The sequence below is a fragment of the Nyctereutes procyonoides genome, unplaced genomic scaffold (genome assembly GCF_905146905.1).
Source record: "Nyctereutes procyonoides isolate TBG_1078 unplaced genomic scaffold, NYPRO_anot_genome, whole genome shotgun sequence".
In the NCBI taxonomy this organism is placed as follows: Eukaryota; Metazoa; Chordata; class Mammalia; order Carnivora; family Canidae; genus Nyctereutes; species Nyctereutes procyonoides.
Genome location: NW_026575121.1, coordinates 27007710 through 27024497, shown reverse-complemented (window position 1 = coordinate 27024497; position 16788 = coordinate 27007710). Strand labels below are relative to the sequence as shown.

General features: G+C 35.7%; 1 protein-coding gene across 1 annotated transcript in view; it reads right to left on the bottom strand.

Moving 5' to 3' along the window:
• Positions 1–4630: 4630 nt before the first annotated feature.
• The window catches only part of PIBF1 (progesterone immunomodulatory binding factor 1), a 188097-nt gene continuing 175939 nt past the window's right edge, over positions 4631–16788 (bottom strand). Inside the window, exons 17-18 of the mRNA XM_055335942.1 lie at positions 14437–14610; positions 4631–4921 (exon numbers count right to left, since the gene is read on the bottom strand). Coding sequence (XP_055191917.1) covers positions 4871–4921; positions 14437–14610 — 225 coding nt within the window. The 3' untranslated portion in view covers positions 4631–4870. The remainder of the gene's footprint in view (positions 4922–14436; positions 14611–16788) is intronic.

Genomic DNA, 16788 nt, shown 5'->3' with positions numbered 1-16788 from the left:
CCTATTGAGGTTCAATTAACATATAATAAACTGCACACTTAAAAAATGTATAATTTGATAAACGTTGACATATGTAAACACGCATGAAACCATTACCACAATCAAACAGCGAACATATCTGTCTCTTCCCTTGTACCCACCACTGTCTATTCTGTCCTTTTGTATATTTGGAAATTTTCATAATCAAAAAATTTTTAAAAAGAGGAAATATTTATGAGGGAGATCAACAAGGCCTGGTGATCTAATGCTTGAGAGTTATTAAGAGAAGGGTCTAGAACGATTCCTAGGTTTGTGATATGAGCTGCTGAGTAGGTGGTGGTACCATTTATTGAAACTGAGGGACTGAAGAAGAAACTTGAATTCAGTTTTGTACATGTTAGGTTTGAGGTAACAAAGGGATATCCAAATAGAAATGTCAAGTAAGCAGGTGTTAAATTTAAAGGGACATTTTGGACTAGAGGTGAAAATTTGGGAATACGGGTATATAGTGACTAAAGCCAGGGAGTAGAAATTATCAAGACATTCAGTACAGAATAGGAAAAAGATTTAAGGGGAAAAAGAAACCCTGAAAAATTCTCTTGTTTTATGATCAGCTAGAAGAGGAGAAAGGAGGAAAATGATGAATATATAATATTGCAAAAGCCACAGAGAAATAAAGAATACTCCACCTGTGCTGATCCAAGCATCATATTCTGTAGTTTTACTTCTTGCTCAAAATACATGATTTTTATACCAGTTAAGTGGGGGCATACTCTTGAAAGATGATACCTTCAAAACATTAATACAATTAAGTTTCTGAGCCTGTAGAGCTGAGGTCTGGACTATGGACTTTTGTAAATCAACCAAAGTAAATGATATCTTGGGAGGACTCTTGATAGCTAACTGGTTGGCTTTGTCTGGTGACTCTAAGCCCCAGGAAACTTTCCTTTGAAGCATTTATAGTACTAATTACTTTCTAAAATAAGATTAAACTATTTTTTCTCCTGCCCCCCTTTCTCTTTTTGCATATTCTTAGCCTTCCAGAATTTTAGTATAAAAGGGAACCTGGCTCATTAATAGCGTCAACCTTCTCTTAAGTGTGGGAATCTTGCTTTAAATTTTCTGATGGTTGATTATCCAACCACTGTCAGTACAAGATAGTGAATTTGGAGTACTCTGAGTCACTGTAATAGTTCTCTTTAGAAATTCTTATATTAAAAAAAAAGAAATTCTTATATTGAGGTTGATAAGAATAAAACCTCATCTCTGGTGTTTGAGACATCATAGAGTTCTTTTTCAAAGCCCTTTGAGAAAAGAATGAGGACAAACCATGCAAAGTTTTAATGTCTAGTACATTTTAGGTTTTTCTTATTTGTTGAATGAATGCATGGATTAATTAACACAGAGACCATTTAGCTGGTTCTGAAAAGTTGACTATATACTATTAACTTAGTAAGAACTGCTAGAAGGACACGGAATTTCTTTGCCAGAATCCTTTAGCACTGCAACACTATTATCTTTAGGAATAGATCTTATATCCATGAAATTTTCTTGAATGAAAATCCAACTATGCTAAGTCCTATATGTTTTTTTTTTTTCTTAAAGAAAGCTGTTAAATCAAGATTTTCTCCCCCCCCTCCTTTCCGTCTTACTGGGGTAGGGGGTGGAGATACAAGCAATAGAGTATACTGGAAAGAGCACGGCCATTAGAATTAGACAGTCTTGGTTCAGATCCACTTCTACTATTTATTATGTGTCTGATCTTGGGCCATTAAGTTACTCTGAGTCTCAGTTTCTTCATTTTAAAAATGAAGATAATGCTTACTTGGCAAAGTTACTGAGAAGATTAAGTAAATTAAGGAGTAGAAAGCATGTAACGCAGCAACTGGCTGATAGAATGAGGTTGATAATGGTAGCTATTACTCTTACATTTGAGCAACATTTCATAAAACACTTAGCAATAAAAAAAAGAATTTTATGTTTTTATTTATTTTTCAATAAGAAAATGCCAAAGCCAGGAAAGGATATCATAAAGTTAGGAAGTAAGGAGATTCATAATAGCCAAGAAGTGGAAGCAACCCAGATGTCCATCAAGGGATGAATGGATAAACAAAAATGTGGTATATACTCATAATGGAGTATTATTGAGTCTTAAGTAAGAAGGAAATTTTGACATATGCTACATATGGATGAACCTTGAGGACATTTTGCTAAGTGTAGTAAGACAGTCAACAAAAGACAAATACCGTATGATTCCCCTTATATGTAATCTAAAGTAGTCAAATTCATAGAAATAGAAAGAAGTATGATGGGCTGCCAGCGAGGGGAAAAACAAGAAAAGAGAAGCTGTTTAATGAGTATAGTTTCAGATTTGAAGGATGAAAAAGTCTGAAGATTTGCTGCATATCTATGTGAATATACTCAGTACTATTGAACTGCACACTTAAAAATGAGTAAGATAGTAAATTTTATCTTATGTGTTTTTTACCATAATAAAAAAAAAGGAAGTGGTAAGGAGAAAAAAAAGTGAAAAAGTGAAGGTCTTGAAATTTGGAGAACAGGCAAGTGTTGTGGTGACATCAAGAAATGAGCTTGATGTCAAAAGATTCCATGATAATAAAAGTCTCTAATTTTTTCATCAAGACATCGATGAAACAAAAATTTATATCACTTTATCTCACCTATGCCCAAACTTATCAAATAAACATTCACTGCTTAAGTTCAAGGCACAGGGCTAGATATGCTAGATATGAAGGACCAAAAAAAAGCATAAGAAACATTTCTTGCCTTCCAAGGAAATGGATAAGTATAAACAATTATATAAAATATGATAAACAGAATTAAAGAGATATAAAGTATGAGAACTTAATACAGATTATTATGGTAGAACAGATAAGACTTTCTGGAAAAAGTGCCATCTGAATTAGAAATCCCCAAAGGTCTTCCAAGAAGCTGTCATACCACAATCTAGAAGAAGATTAAGGGAAGGGTAAAATAGGCAATAGAGATTAAGAGGTACAAACTTCCGGTTATAAAATAAGTAAGTCATGGGGATGAAATGTGTACAACTAGGGAATATAGTCAGTAATATTGTATTAACTTTGTATGGTGACAGAGGGTAACTACACCTATTGTGGTGGTCATTTCATAACGTATAAAAAGATCAACTCACTATGTTGTACATCTGAAACCAATACATTATGGTATGTCAAACAGAACTCAATAAACAACAAAACAATCTAACTCTGAGATGTATTAACAGATATTATGGTGACAAATGAGAGTAGGAACTTTTTTTAAAAGTAATTACATCTAGAATTGAAAGGAAGGAATGAGGGAACAAAGTTAAGGATTTGGATGGAGGAAGACTTCTTCAATTTCTTCATCACTGAGGTTTCTATTTCTTAAATGAGATCCAAATTTTCCTACTCTTGTGCACCGTTATTTTAACCTGGATAATCAATCACTATTCCTTTATATTAAAATATCATATAATAATGGATTGACTAAACTAAATCATTAAATGCTTTTAGATTAATAGAGTTGAAAATAAGACATTTTCTTCTATCATTTTAGAAGGAAACAAAATATGTCTGTCTACAAGTTAATTTAGTTTTAATGAATTATACAAGTAATCTAGATTTAAAATGCATGCCTAAGAAAGGTCATATTCACAAATCTTTGTTGCAGAAAGTCATATGTTAGAAGATGCTTAGTTAAATGAAATGAAGGGGAATGAGATTAGGGTCTTCAGACTAAGGATAGATTTACAAGTATATATTATTATCAAAGTCTTTTTCTGTTTTCTCATTCAACTAACAGTTCTGTACTATTGTGATTTTCAGAGAACACACAACAGATAGGATTGTTTCATATCTACAAGGTTAATCATTGGTATCACTGGTTCTGCATTGGGAAGTAGGGAGTGATTTTGGGGACAGGAGACATTTCAGATGATCACAACTGGGGGGAGATGCTACTGTCATCTAGTGGTGGAGGCCAGAGAAGCTGCTGAACCTGCGGCGATGCAAAGGACTGCCCCCCACTCCCACCTCAAAAAAAGAATTACCCAGCCACTAAGTTTAATAGTGGTTGAGAAAACCTGATGTATAAAACTTTATTTCTTTTCTTTTCTTTCTCTATTTCCCTTCTTCCCACTCTTCTTTAAGTTTTATCTCTTGAATGAGAAATGGAATGTTAATTTTATGTTGAGAAAAAGACACGCTACTCTTTTTTACCTCACTGAGTAGAAATTTGGTCCATCCTGCATCTGAATCAGCATTGTTTTGATCAATGTAAGGAGAGACCTTCCCCCAAATTTTTCCTTGACCAATGAAATAACAGATTTTCTATGAGATTTTATTGGTTAACGATCATATGAAATATAGGGAAAAACAGAAGCCAAAGAAATAATCAGTAATTCATATCCACCTAAATATGTGATATCTGACCACCATTACTGGGCATTTATAGTGTCTTTTAGATTTCACAAATGATTCTTAATTTAAAAAAATCTACAGTGTCTTGGTATTTCTGTTATGACATTTAAACCTGGTATTTATATAGTAGAAAATATACTCACCAATCTAACAATATTTAGCCAAATATTTTAAAATATTATTATTTTCATAATTTGAGAATGATGAAAGCTCTAAAATTTAAATCATGAGTATATATTTATTTTGTAACAAAAAATAAAACCTAATACAAAGCATACTATTGTTTGCATTTCATACATTTTGATTCTTATGCTGAAATCTGTTAATTTAACATTGTTAAAATGAACTTTAGTTATTTAAAAAAATGCCAAGTACATGATTATGACAAACTTTTTGTTCATCAAAGAAAGAAATCTGGGAGTAAATAACGGTGTAGCAAATCAGTCCAAACACTAGGTCTTCATCTTTTGTTTCTTAGACCACTCAGGTGCTTCTTTTTTGGTCTGTTAAAAAAAAGAAAAAAGAAAAAAAAATATAAAAATCAAGTAAAATAAGAGACGCAATTCAGAGAACTAAGTACCTATATAATATTGAGACTCTGTATGTAAAATTACAGTAAATAAGTGATTTTCTTAATTCAGAAAAATACTTAAGGGCAAAGGTTCTGTCTTTTGTCAGAAATAATCTCCCTCCTGGTATGTGTGTAGAAAAAATGTACATCTGTGTTTTCTGGCTCAAAGCCTATATTTAACATATTGTACAGACATAAGTATTTATGAATTGATTTTATTTTCAAAGAGAATCATAAAAAAATCTAGGACTTGGCTCTTTTCATTTCTCTTATCTGTCTATATATGGATATTTATTCACACAATGGGTATTTCCTGAAGAATTACTAGATTCAAATCACTGTACTTTGAGCTTCTGAATTGCTATTTGTCAGAGTACTTCTTAGCTTTACTATTCAATTGTTTCTTTTTTTTTTTTTTAAGATTTTTATTTATTCATGAGAGACACAGAGAGAGAGAGAGAGGTGCTTAGACACAGGCAGAGGGAGAAGCCTGACTTGGGACTCAATCCCGGGTCTCCAGGATCACCATGCCTTGGGCCGAAGATGGTGCTAAACCACTGGACCACCGGGGCTGCCCTAATTGTTTCAATCTAAAATGAGCCTTGCTCTTTAGAGTAGTAACAAAAAAGCAGGGGAGGTGGACTATTACAGAATAAAGCACTCAAAACTCTTTATGTAAGGCACTGATTCCGACCAAAATGTCCTATTTTATACAATATATTACAATAAATTAAATATGCAGTTTCTTTCCTACTTAGATCTGCTTCAAACTATGAAGGACCATATTTCTAAATATATACACATATGTGTAAGCATATAGATGAGTATGATAACTTGTAATTTCTATATTGTTTTATAGTCCCTAGTTGACGTACAAACTGTTGGAAGTGATATCAACAATCAGCTCCTCTTGACCTTATTTATGCTTTGGCCAGCTTCAATTACCACTAAATAAGCTGGTAGATTCTCCTCCACTTTAATCTTTACACTATGGCTCTAACTTGAGCTATAGATACTTTCACAGGAGGGCCTCCAGAGGTGACTGAAATTCAGTAGGTCAGAATGAACTCTCCCAATCCTCCATAGTCTCTGTCTTAGTGAATAGTATCATACTTTACTCAGTCAAACCAGAAATATCTGATTCTTCTTCATCCTAGATTTCTTCTTTTCACCATCCATTTGGTGAAATGGATTTCACATCCATTCTAGACAGTCTAAAACTTAGCTTTTATTGAAATATCTTTTTAACTCATTTTGTTCCTATCTCGACCCCACGGGGCCTTCATTGTTTCTGTAAGACCTTCCTAATTCTGATCTGGCTTTCCTGTTCTGTTTAATTATTCATCCACAGTTCTTCCAAGCTTATCTTTCTAAAATGCAAATCTGTATAAAAACACCTCAGTATTTCCTTCTTTAAAAGAAAGTTCAAAGTCCTTAGTATTAAAGGTAAAAGAGAGGCTCCTGGCTGGCTCAGTCAGTAGAGCATGCAACTCTTTATCTCAGTGATGTGAGCCTACTTAAAAAAAGAATAAAATGCGCAGCGGTTTGGTGCCTGCCTTTGGCTCAGGGCGCGATCCTGGAGACCCGGGATCGAATCCCACGTCGGGCTCCCGGTGCATGGAGCCTGCTTCTCCCTCTGCCTGTGTCTCTGCCTCTCTCTCTCTCTCTGTGTGACTATCATAAATAAATAAATTTAAAAAAAAATTAAAAAAAAAAGAATAAAATGCAAAAACAAGGTCAAAGAAGCTTCCATGGCAAAATCAGGAAATCATAGAGAAGGTCAGGTGCTGTCTGCTAAGAGAAATTAACTGAAAAGTGACAGAGGCTGGGGCACCTGGCTAGCTTAGATGGTAGAGCATGTGACTCTTGATCCTGGGTTGTGAGTTCGAGCTCCATGTTGGGTGTGGAGACGACTTAAAAAAAACAAGTGGCAGGATGCCTAGGGTGGCTCAGTCATTTGAGCGTCTGACTTATGATTTTGGATGGGGTCGTGATCTCAAGGTCGTGGGATGGACCCGAGTCCAGAGTTGGCCCTGTGCTCAACAAGGAATCTGCTTGGCATTCTCTCTCCCTCTGTCCCTTCCCCAGTCTGTGTGTGTGTGCGTGCAAGCACATGTGCAAGGATGTATACATAATTCTTTAAAAAATAAGTAGCAGAGGCTAGCTAAATCCAAAAGATACCAGGGTACAAATCAGAATGCTATTAATTGGTAATAAGACATATAATTGTCATTTGGCCATAAATGCCTGCTAGTTTTACCAGTACTTTTTTTTCTTTTTCTTTCTCTTCTTTCTTCTTTCTTTCTTTCTTTCTTTCTTTCTTTCTTTCTTTCTTTCTTTCTTTCTTTTCTCTTTCTTTTCTTTCTTTCTTTCTTTCTTTCTTTCTTTCTTTCTTTCTTTCTTTCTTTCTTTCTTGTTTTTTTAAATAGTTCTAGATCATAAGTCACAGTAAAACTGAAAAATTGCATGGTTCTTATATAAAGAGATGGAGAAGTTTTGAGTGACTGGAAAAGGTGAGCCAGCTAAAAGTCTAAGGCTGACACAATCAGTCTCAGAAGCACATCTATGCCAGTGTTTTTGAAACTGTAGGCCTCTTCAATTATATCTCAATAAAACTGGAGGAAAAAAAAAAAAGAAACTAGGTCCCCACCCATAGGTAAGAAAATCAATTTAATGGGTGAAGACTGGACTTGAGAAGAAAAAAGTCAACAGACTAGAATAGAAAATGCCAGAGTATCTGCTATAGCTGGGGTGAACTCTGTTTTGACAAAGTATGATCATCACTAGGTCACAATGTGAACTGGTTTTTTTAACTGTAGCTCCTGGGCAAAAAAATCTGAAAGCACCTTCTACAGACCAAGCTATAGATCCTCGAGCTTATAGCAAAGGGTAGAGAATTTGTACATCTCTGTTTTTTCAATCAACTGATACAAAAAATATTACTGCTCTGTGTACATGGGAAGATGATGAATAAAACTTTTGATATTAAAAAGAAATCTTAAGACTCAAAAAAGGACAGTACAAGAATTTCAGTGGCAATTCTTCCTGACTCCTTTTATTGTGTTTTGTCCAAAGCAGACCACCTCTCCTCCCTCCCCTCCCCACCAATACATTTTTTTAATCAGATGTGTTAATGAAGTAGATTTGCCACAATCAAGCGTACCTCTTTCCAGGGATTAGCTGCTTTTCCACTTCATAAACTGACTTTTGAGATATTTGATCTTTCATAGGTTCCATTACATGAAATCTTTTTTATATGTACATATGGCACATAGCTTTATTTTTTATGTGATGGCTTAGATTAATTGTGTTTGTGGTTATATATATATATATATATATATATATATATATATATATTATTTATGATTGTCACACAGAGAGAGAGAGAGAGAGAGAGAGAGGCAGAGACATAGGCAGAGGGAGAAGCAGGCTCCATGCACTGGGAGCCCGACGTGGGACTCGATCCCGGGTCTCCAGGATCGCGCCCTGGGCCAAAGGCAGGCACCAAACCGCTGTGCCACCCAGGGATCCCCTGTTTGTGGTTTTATAAAGAAATAGTACAAATTAGTGAAAACTTTGAATTATTAGATGAGTGTTAACAAACCCTAAGAGAGCTGCACTCCAGATTTAGGGAGGAACTCAGAGAGCTGTGGTAGAAAACAAATGACAGGATTAACTGGAATCCTACCAGGACTAATCTACCAGGTTACATGTGATTCTGGAGATAAATAACTGATAAGATAGGCACTTTTGTGTCATGGAGAAGCAGTCAACTAAAACATTCATATATTATTTGGAGGTTCTAACATATTGAGAAAGTATGTTAAAATGAGAAAGAATGATGATAATGCAGATATAATAAACCTGGTGGATTATTCCTGGAATCTAGAAAAAGAGCTAGAAATTAAGAATCTATTAGTATTCAACCACCAGAAAAGTGTCACTTTTCTAAAGAAAAGAAAGATGATCTCTACTAGATATAATGACTTTGTTTTCCAAAAAAGATATAAGCTGGGAATCACAGAATAAATACTTACAGTCTTCACAGCTTCACAGGCAGGGCCCAACTTAAGTGAGTCTAGGATAGCTTACTTGGCTTTCCTATCGACTGAATGAGAGATTGTCCCCTATTATTTGACCTTCACTTTCCTACTTGCATGCTCACAAAGAAATTATTTATTTCTAATAATGTATATCAGGAAGAAGTTGCAGTTAGAACTCAAGATGCTGGGCAGCCCTGGTGGCTCAGCGGTTTAGCGCCGCCTTCAGCCTGGGGTATGATCCTGCAGCCCGGGGATCGAGTCCCACGTTGGGCTCCCTGCTTGGAGCCTGCTTCTCCCTCTGCCTGTGTCTCTGCATCTTTGTGTTTCTCATGGATAAATAAATAAAATCTTAAAAAAAAAAAAAAAGAACTCATGATGCTAGAAATTGAAAAGTCATTTTTTTGAAATGTAAATGTATGTAGCTAGATATCTTGAGGTCCGAGCATACTTTGGTGAGATAAATCCAGATTCACCACCAAAAAAAAAAAAAAAAGTGAGTCCAGAACTTCCATACAAATTCACAAGAAAGTGCTATAGGTATAATGAGTTGTTGATCCCCTCAGTTTCCAGAGATGGCTGGAGTCCCTTCAATCTACCAGCAAAGTTCATTTAACCCAGTGTGTTGCTCAAGTATGTAGTTATGTCTTGAAAAAGGTTGGGAGGCACAGAGTTAGCATATGACTGTAGTGATGCTACACCAGTGTGGCATCCTGTGTCATTTGTCTTTCTATGTTCAGTTGCACTCATTACATTACTATCTTATAAATAACTGCTCAATTCATTTGTGGTGAATAATGAGAAAAGCTGTTTTTATAATTTATCTACTCAGAAAAAGTAATTTTTAAATTGAGGTAAAATATAAACAATATAAAATTTGCCATCATTATTAGGTGTACAGGTCAGTGGCATTAAGTATATCAACACTGTTGTGTGACCATCACCACCATCCATCCACAGCGCTCTTTCCCCCGTGTAACTGAAACTGTCTCCATTACAGTGACTCCCTACACCCCCAGTTCCTAGCAGCCACGGTTCTATTTTCTGCTTCTATGAATCTGTCTTCTAGGTATATCCTCTCTACTTTTATCTCCCCTTTTGTCCTAAGGAAAGTGTTAATGGATCATGAAGTGACTGAAGGCAGGGATAAGAATGTAGAAAGAGAGGAATAAAGTCTAGATATAAAAAAAATGCATATTAGACATTCTATTATTGAATAATGGAAAGAAGCACAAATTAGAAAATAATTTGTAAATACTGTACTTTTTTTGCCTTGGGTATTTCTCACACTTTAACTAGACCTCCTTGTCACCTGTCAAAATCTTAGACCTTCTTCAAGGCCAACCTCAAATTCTTTCTGCAGGAGTGCATCAACATAACAGTATCTATTCTTTCTTTAAATTTCCATAGCACTTAGCATTTTCTTTATTTTCCTTTAAAGTAGTCCACTCAATTTTATCTATATCAAAATGATCAAATATCTATAATGTTTAGCAAGGGTTTCTGCATATAGTCAGGACAAAGTTGTTGAACTAAATTGTACTTATTTGAACGCTGTCTTCCAGATGACCACATGTAGCCTTTTAAATCACTTCTACAGAGAGTCATGTGGTCACATAGCCATTTATGCATCAATTACATAAACTTAATTTACTCATCCAACAGATGCCAGTCATTGAGATAACCAATCTAAGTTACGATCTGAACCCTACCATAAACTCACTGTAATTTGGAAACTTCATACACAATTTACTAGTGTTACTATTTTTATCATGTTCCCTGCCCTCCCTGGATCCTGAGGCTTTTCATTGTTTCAAAAAGACTAAGCAGGATTGCTAACATCTGCATTTTTACTGAGAAAATAGTGACAACGATATGAATCCTGAGTCAAAAGTACTGGTTTGGAAAAGGATGGTAGCAGAATACTAGCAAAAATTAGTCCTATGCTGCTCTGGAAGGAAAAAGGAAAGTTGCTACAAAGAGATTAGAACAGCTCCAGTTCTTCCTAGAGAGGAGAGGAGAGAGGCAAGGCTAGAGAAAAGGGTAAGCACAGGTAAAAGCTAGCCTGAGAGAGAAGATGATGATTAGCGGAATGAGCTGGGTTTTATGAATGAAAGGGACTGAAATGGTGCTGCCTGTTGCAGAAGTGGCACTAACCATAGTCTCCGGCAATAACCATAGCCTTGGGAGTTGCTGCTTTAGCTCTCCAAGTCCTTTTAGTTCAACACTCAAGTTCTCCACCCAGTAGAGTTTTATTTTTATTTTTTTAAAATTTTTATTTATTTATGATAGTCACAGAGAGAGAGAGAGAGAGAGGCAGAGACATAGGCAGAGGGAGAAGCAGGCTCCATGCACCGGGAACCCGATGTGGGATTCGATCCCGGGTCTCCAGGATCGAGCCCTGGGCCAAAGGCAGGCGCCAAACCGCTGCGTCACCCAGGGATCCCTAGAGTTTTAATAGTTAAGAAGATAAGTAAATCAGGAAGGCACAGAACCATTTTTTTTTAAGTTCTCAATCAGCAAATATTTATTATCAGCTTTATCAGCTGTGCAAGGCAATGGAAACACACTCCTATCCTTAAAGCACTTACATTCTGGGGTTCAATCTAGTGTTTGTTAGTGCATCAAATGCCTGAAAAACAACTGCCATATCTGTGATTTCCATGGCCAGAACTTAAGAAAGGTGTCTATAAAATGCACCTCTTGGGGTTCTCTTCGTATATAAATATCACATGAGCCTTATAAAAGGTTCATATGAATATAAAAGCATACAAAGGAAAATGTCTCAAGCTCTTATGCTTCATTTTCTTCTACATCACAGCTCTACCTCCACCCTATTGCCCAGTTGGAAGTAGTTTTGTATTTTCTTTTTTTTAAAAATATTTTATTTATTTATTTGACAGCGAGGTAGAGACACAGGCAGAGGGAGAAGCAGGCTCCATGCAGGGAGCCCAATGTGGGATTCGATCCCAGTCTCCAGGATCATGCCCTGGGCCGAAGGTGGCGCTAAACCGCTGAGCCACCCAGGTTGCCCTTCCTCATATTTTCAATGCATATATGAATATATACCCATCTATCTATCCAGCATTAAATTTGATATCAGGGAAAACTATCAATAGCAAATAATATCAGCCAAAGGATCTGGAAGCAAATTAGAAATGTTTCCACTTTAGTTATAAAACTGTAAGACTATGAAATAATTAGATCTAATTTTCAAATATTTGCATCATAAATTCCTTATTAACAAGATATAAGAAAATATATCTTGAAAAGATATAAGAGAAATATTGCTATGAAAAATTGAAACTATCAGAACGGTAACTATAAAAAGTATAATGCCTGAAAAGAATAATAGTAGTATGTTAGTATAAAAGATGTCCAGACCTCATTTCATATGATCTCCCTCTAGTTTTACAGATTAGAACCAGCTCAGAGTGTTCAATGATTTGCTCCCGGTTACTCAGTCAATTCACACTAACAATTTTGTGTTAGCACATAGTCTTGATTTGACTGGTTTTCAGTAGTAGCTCTCAGTTTTCATTAGAGTATAGCTGAGCTCATACCTCTTTTGAAAAATTTTCCCTTATTATAAAATAAGGTTATTATAGAACACCCCGCCCCCCCCCCCCCCCAGAAAACACAGATATGGAAAAAGAAGGAAATATAAGCCACCCACTTGATACTTTGTATTTTGAATGTTCTTAATTTTATTCTCACTGCAGAACCTTGTTTTGAGGTACTGAAGAACTTTTACTGTTAATTATATACTGGCAGCAGTCAGGATATCACAATCAGGTTACCAGCCAAAGTTAGAAATACAGGAGTTCAGAGTCACAAGGAACAGCTCACTGCTTGGAACGGAGAAGGGTCAGAAAAGCAGATCAGAGGACGTGATAGGTTTAAGTATTTGGCTGTTATCTTGTGGTTTTCATCTGACCTTACTTTTCCCATCAACATCTAGGTTTCACTCTGTTCTCTTCTTATAGATTTTAACATAATAGACATATCATATTGTCTGCCATAATCTTAGCCCCGTGTCTGAGCCATGGTCCTTTGAAATAAATAGCAAATAGCTCTAGGCAGCTTTATTTGGTACCATGCGATTCCTGCTCACTAGTTTGAGTGGCCGTTCAGTAGCCTGGCTAATAACCTTAACAGGTCTTGCCACCAAGGGGTATCGCCCAACAAAAATAACCTGCACCAATGAGATTCCTGTTTTTGGAAAATACAAAGAACTAGACTATAAGAGAGTAGATGTGGGAAGGAAACATGTCTCAAGACAAGGGGCCAAGAGCAAGTCGATGAGGAAGTGGAAACTATGAGTAAGCAGAAACTAGGAGAGAAACAAAGAGAAGCTGGTGTACCACCAGAGGGAAAGATCCCAGGACACAGCTGCGGAAATCCGGAAATCCGTATAGCTGCCTTGTTTCCTGGCTGGTCAATCTAGGCTTCCTGTTTTCTCTCTTCTGTCAGCTCAGTCTCCATTACTGCCACATGGATCCTTACAGTAATTATCCCTTGTTTCATCTAAATTGTAACTCTGTCATTTTTTTTTAAAAGTATGTTGAACCATGTAATCACCAAGCAATCTCTCATGTCTCATTGATCTTGAGCAGCATTATCTGAATGTATAATGAAGTAGCTTAGATCAGAAGCTCCCATATTTGACCAATTATTATAATCATCTTGGAAGTTTTAAAAAACCAAGATTCTGGGGACTCACTAAATCAGAATATCATAGAGAAAATCTGTCTGGTTTTGAATCGCTGTTCAGATGGTAAAAATTACATTTCTTCTGAGAAATTAAAGCAAGCATGGGAAACCATGTTAAAGTGTAATATTTGATAATATTACTATTTTGATTGTTGCCTTTTAATTTTTATTCTTATTTGCTAAAACATCATTTTTGGTATTTTCTCTACTTTTAATCCAAATTTTTCTAATTTTTTGTCCTTTGATTTCTGTACATGTAGGTTTCTACTTAATGCATTTCAGTTTATGTTAATATGATTGGTTTTGTATTTTATGAAGAACTACTTAGAGCAAAATATACTAATTAAAAATAAGAGGGCGAAGGAGATATTTTGCATCTTTTTATTCTTGGGTAAATTAAAAAAGTATACAAAATGTCTCCCTGATTCCCCTACAACAAGTCCTGAAGATTAGAGGAGGTAAATGGTAGATTAAGGCTAATTTCTGGGCAAGTCCAATATGTTCACTAAAAATATAAAACCCAATTATCAGCGGTAAGACATAATTTGGAGATTAATATAGATCTCTCAAAGCCCTTTAATGAAACTGAAAATTAGTTCAAAACCCATATGAAGAAGAGGTTAGAAATTTAAGTAAAATATATTTATGAAAATCAGAGATATTAAAATTCTAAGTTAATTTTGATTTTACTTACAAAGAGTGTTGGTTTGGGTATAAATATATTGTCTTCATGTTCTCTTGGCACATTTAAAGGTTTTGATTTATGATTTTCTGTCATATTTTTTGCATCCGTTTTAGTAAGAAGTAACTGGTCCTCAGAACGCTTACTACGCATATTGGTGACAATCTGTTTCATTGCTGCCAATTCCTGTTGATACAAAAACAGAAGATAACGGCAAGTATGATTTTAGGAAGCAGACTAAAAATGATTGATGTTAAAGCATTTATTTTTATTCTTGAAGTAGAAGAAACGTTTGAAGCAATCACACTATATGAATGAGGAAAGCTGTGAAACATGTCAGTGTAAAGTAATGCACATAATAGTTTCATATCATCAGTATTTTTGGTATGGTAACTGATAAATATATCATTCCATACTCTAATGGATCCTTGATTTTTCTAAATATTGGCATCACCTGTGGTACTTCAAAAACTACTGATGTCTGTGTCCCACCCCCAGAGATTGTGAGTAAATTGGCCCGGGAGATGGCCTTGGCTTTGGGATTTTCTAAAGATCTCCTTGAGATTCTTTTTTTTTTTTTTTTTAAAGTTATATTTCAGATGTAATTAATATTTATTTTTTTTAAGGTGTAATTTTTTTGTTTTTATTTTATTTTTTTTATAAATTAATTTTTATTGGTGTTCAATTTACCAACATACAGAATAACACCCAGTGCTCATCCCGTCAAGTGTCCCCCTCCGTGCCCGTCACCCATTCACCCCCACCCCCCGCCCTCCTCCCCTTCCACCACCCCTAGTTCATATCAGAAAGGGACACAGAACATAAAGACTTCTATCTCCTTGAGATTCTAACAGACAAATCTGGAAACCACTGGCAGAGCTATGTTCCACCCACCGTAGTTTCTCTGCACCTGTTTGTTGTGTAGATGATTTAGGCACTTAACTTTTTCTCTTCTACCTTTTCAATTATTCCATTTCCTTTTGAAGTCTTTTAAGAAGATGGTAGGGGAAAGAGCCCCAAACTTTTTTCCTTGCCTACTAATCACCAGTTGAGTCTTAAGTTTAATACAATTTCAGGATTTCTTTAACCACTATTCTTTTACAAATGAAAACTAGAGTTTGCTTTAGCAGTTACTGTTTCAACTAAGAATTAATCATGCTGAACTTGTTAAAGGGCTCAGATCACAACTTTCAGTCATTCCCTCTTCTAACTCTATTTTGTCTTTTATTTCTCCCAACAGTGCAAACTTTAACTTTTAACACTAATTAGTGGGTATTTATGATTAATTACTAAATTCACTGAATCAAACACAAGCATATGGAGACAGGACAGACTAAACTCTCCATTACCTTAATTATCTGTAGAATAGTGGTGGGCTATGTTGGAAGTCATTTTTTCCCTATGACTTTATTTCATTTTCATGCCAAGACACAAAAGTTACGGTGACGGAGAGATGTTCTGCTCCCTTCTACTAATCTGTTTATAGACATCAGCTCTGTGTCAGAGCAAGTTTCTACAGGCCTTTTTTTTCCCCTGGCTGTCATGAGTTCTATTTAGAACCATCTAGCTTGAGTGGGTATTTTAAAACAGAACTGTTGAGTTCAAGCCACTAAGCCTTAATAAATCTTGGAGAGGAGTTGGAAGAAATGGTGCCAGAACCCTTTTTTCTCCTTTCTGAAGTCCATGACAATGTGTACACCTTCAGATAGTGCCAATTTGACATAACATCATTTGGGCCTTTTGAGGGATCTTTTTGCTTTCAAGATTATGTTATTTCGCTTATGTGTTCTCTGTAGTGAAGTACATAATCACCAATTTGATGTTAAACATGTCTGGTATTATAGTAGATTTTAGCTCCTGTTCTACTGACCATTGTAAGAAGGGAAAGGGGAGATAAGATGATGGGTTCTCGGTCTATCAAAAGAAAGCTTTGCATCTGAAAGAACCCATGCTTACTTGCCTTAACTTTTGTATCTTGGCATGAAGATAAAATAATAGGAAAAAATAACCTTTAGCACAACCTACTACTAATCTACAGTTAATACGTAAAGGGGATCATATTTGCTGGGGAAGGGGACCAGTGGGGCAATGAGGCTGAGTAGATTAACTGGTGATTAGTAGGCAAGAAAAAAAGTTTGGGGCTCTTTACCATTTTCTTAAAAGACTTCAAAAGGAAATGGAATAATTGAAAAGGTAGAAGAGAAAAAGTTAAGTGCCTAAATCATCTACACAACAAACAGGAAGAAGTTGTAAGTATAGTAAGGCAGAGGGCTTTGGCTCCTAAGTGTCCGGGAGGAGGCCATCATTTTGTTTCTCTTTGGCTTCCTTCTACTGCTGGTATAGGAGCAGTTACAGGAAATAGTT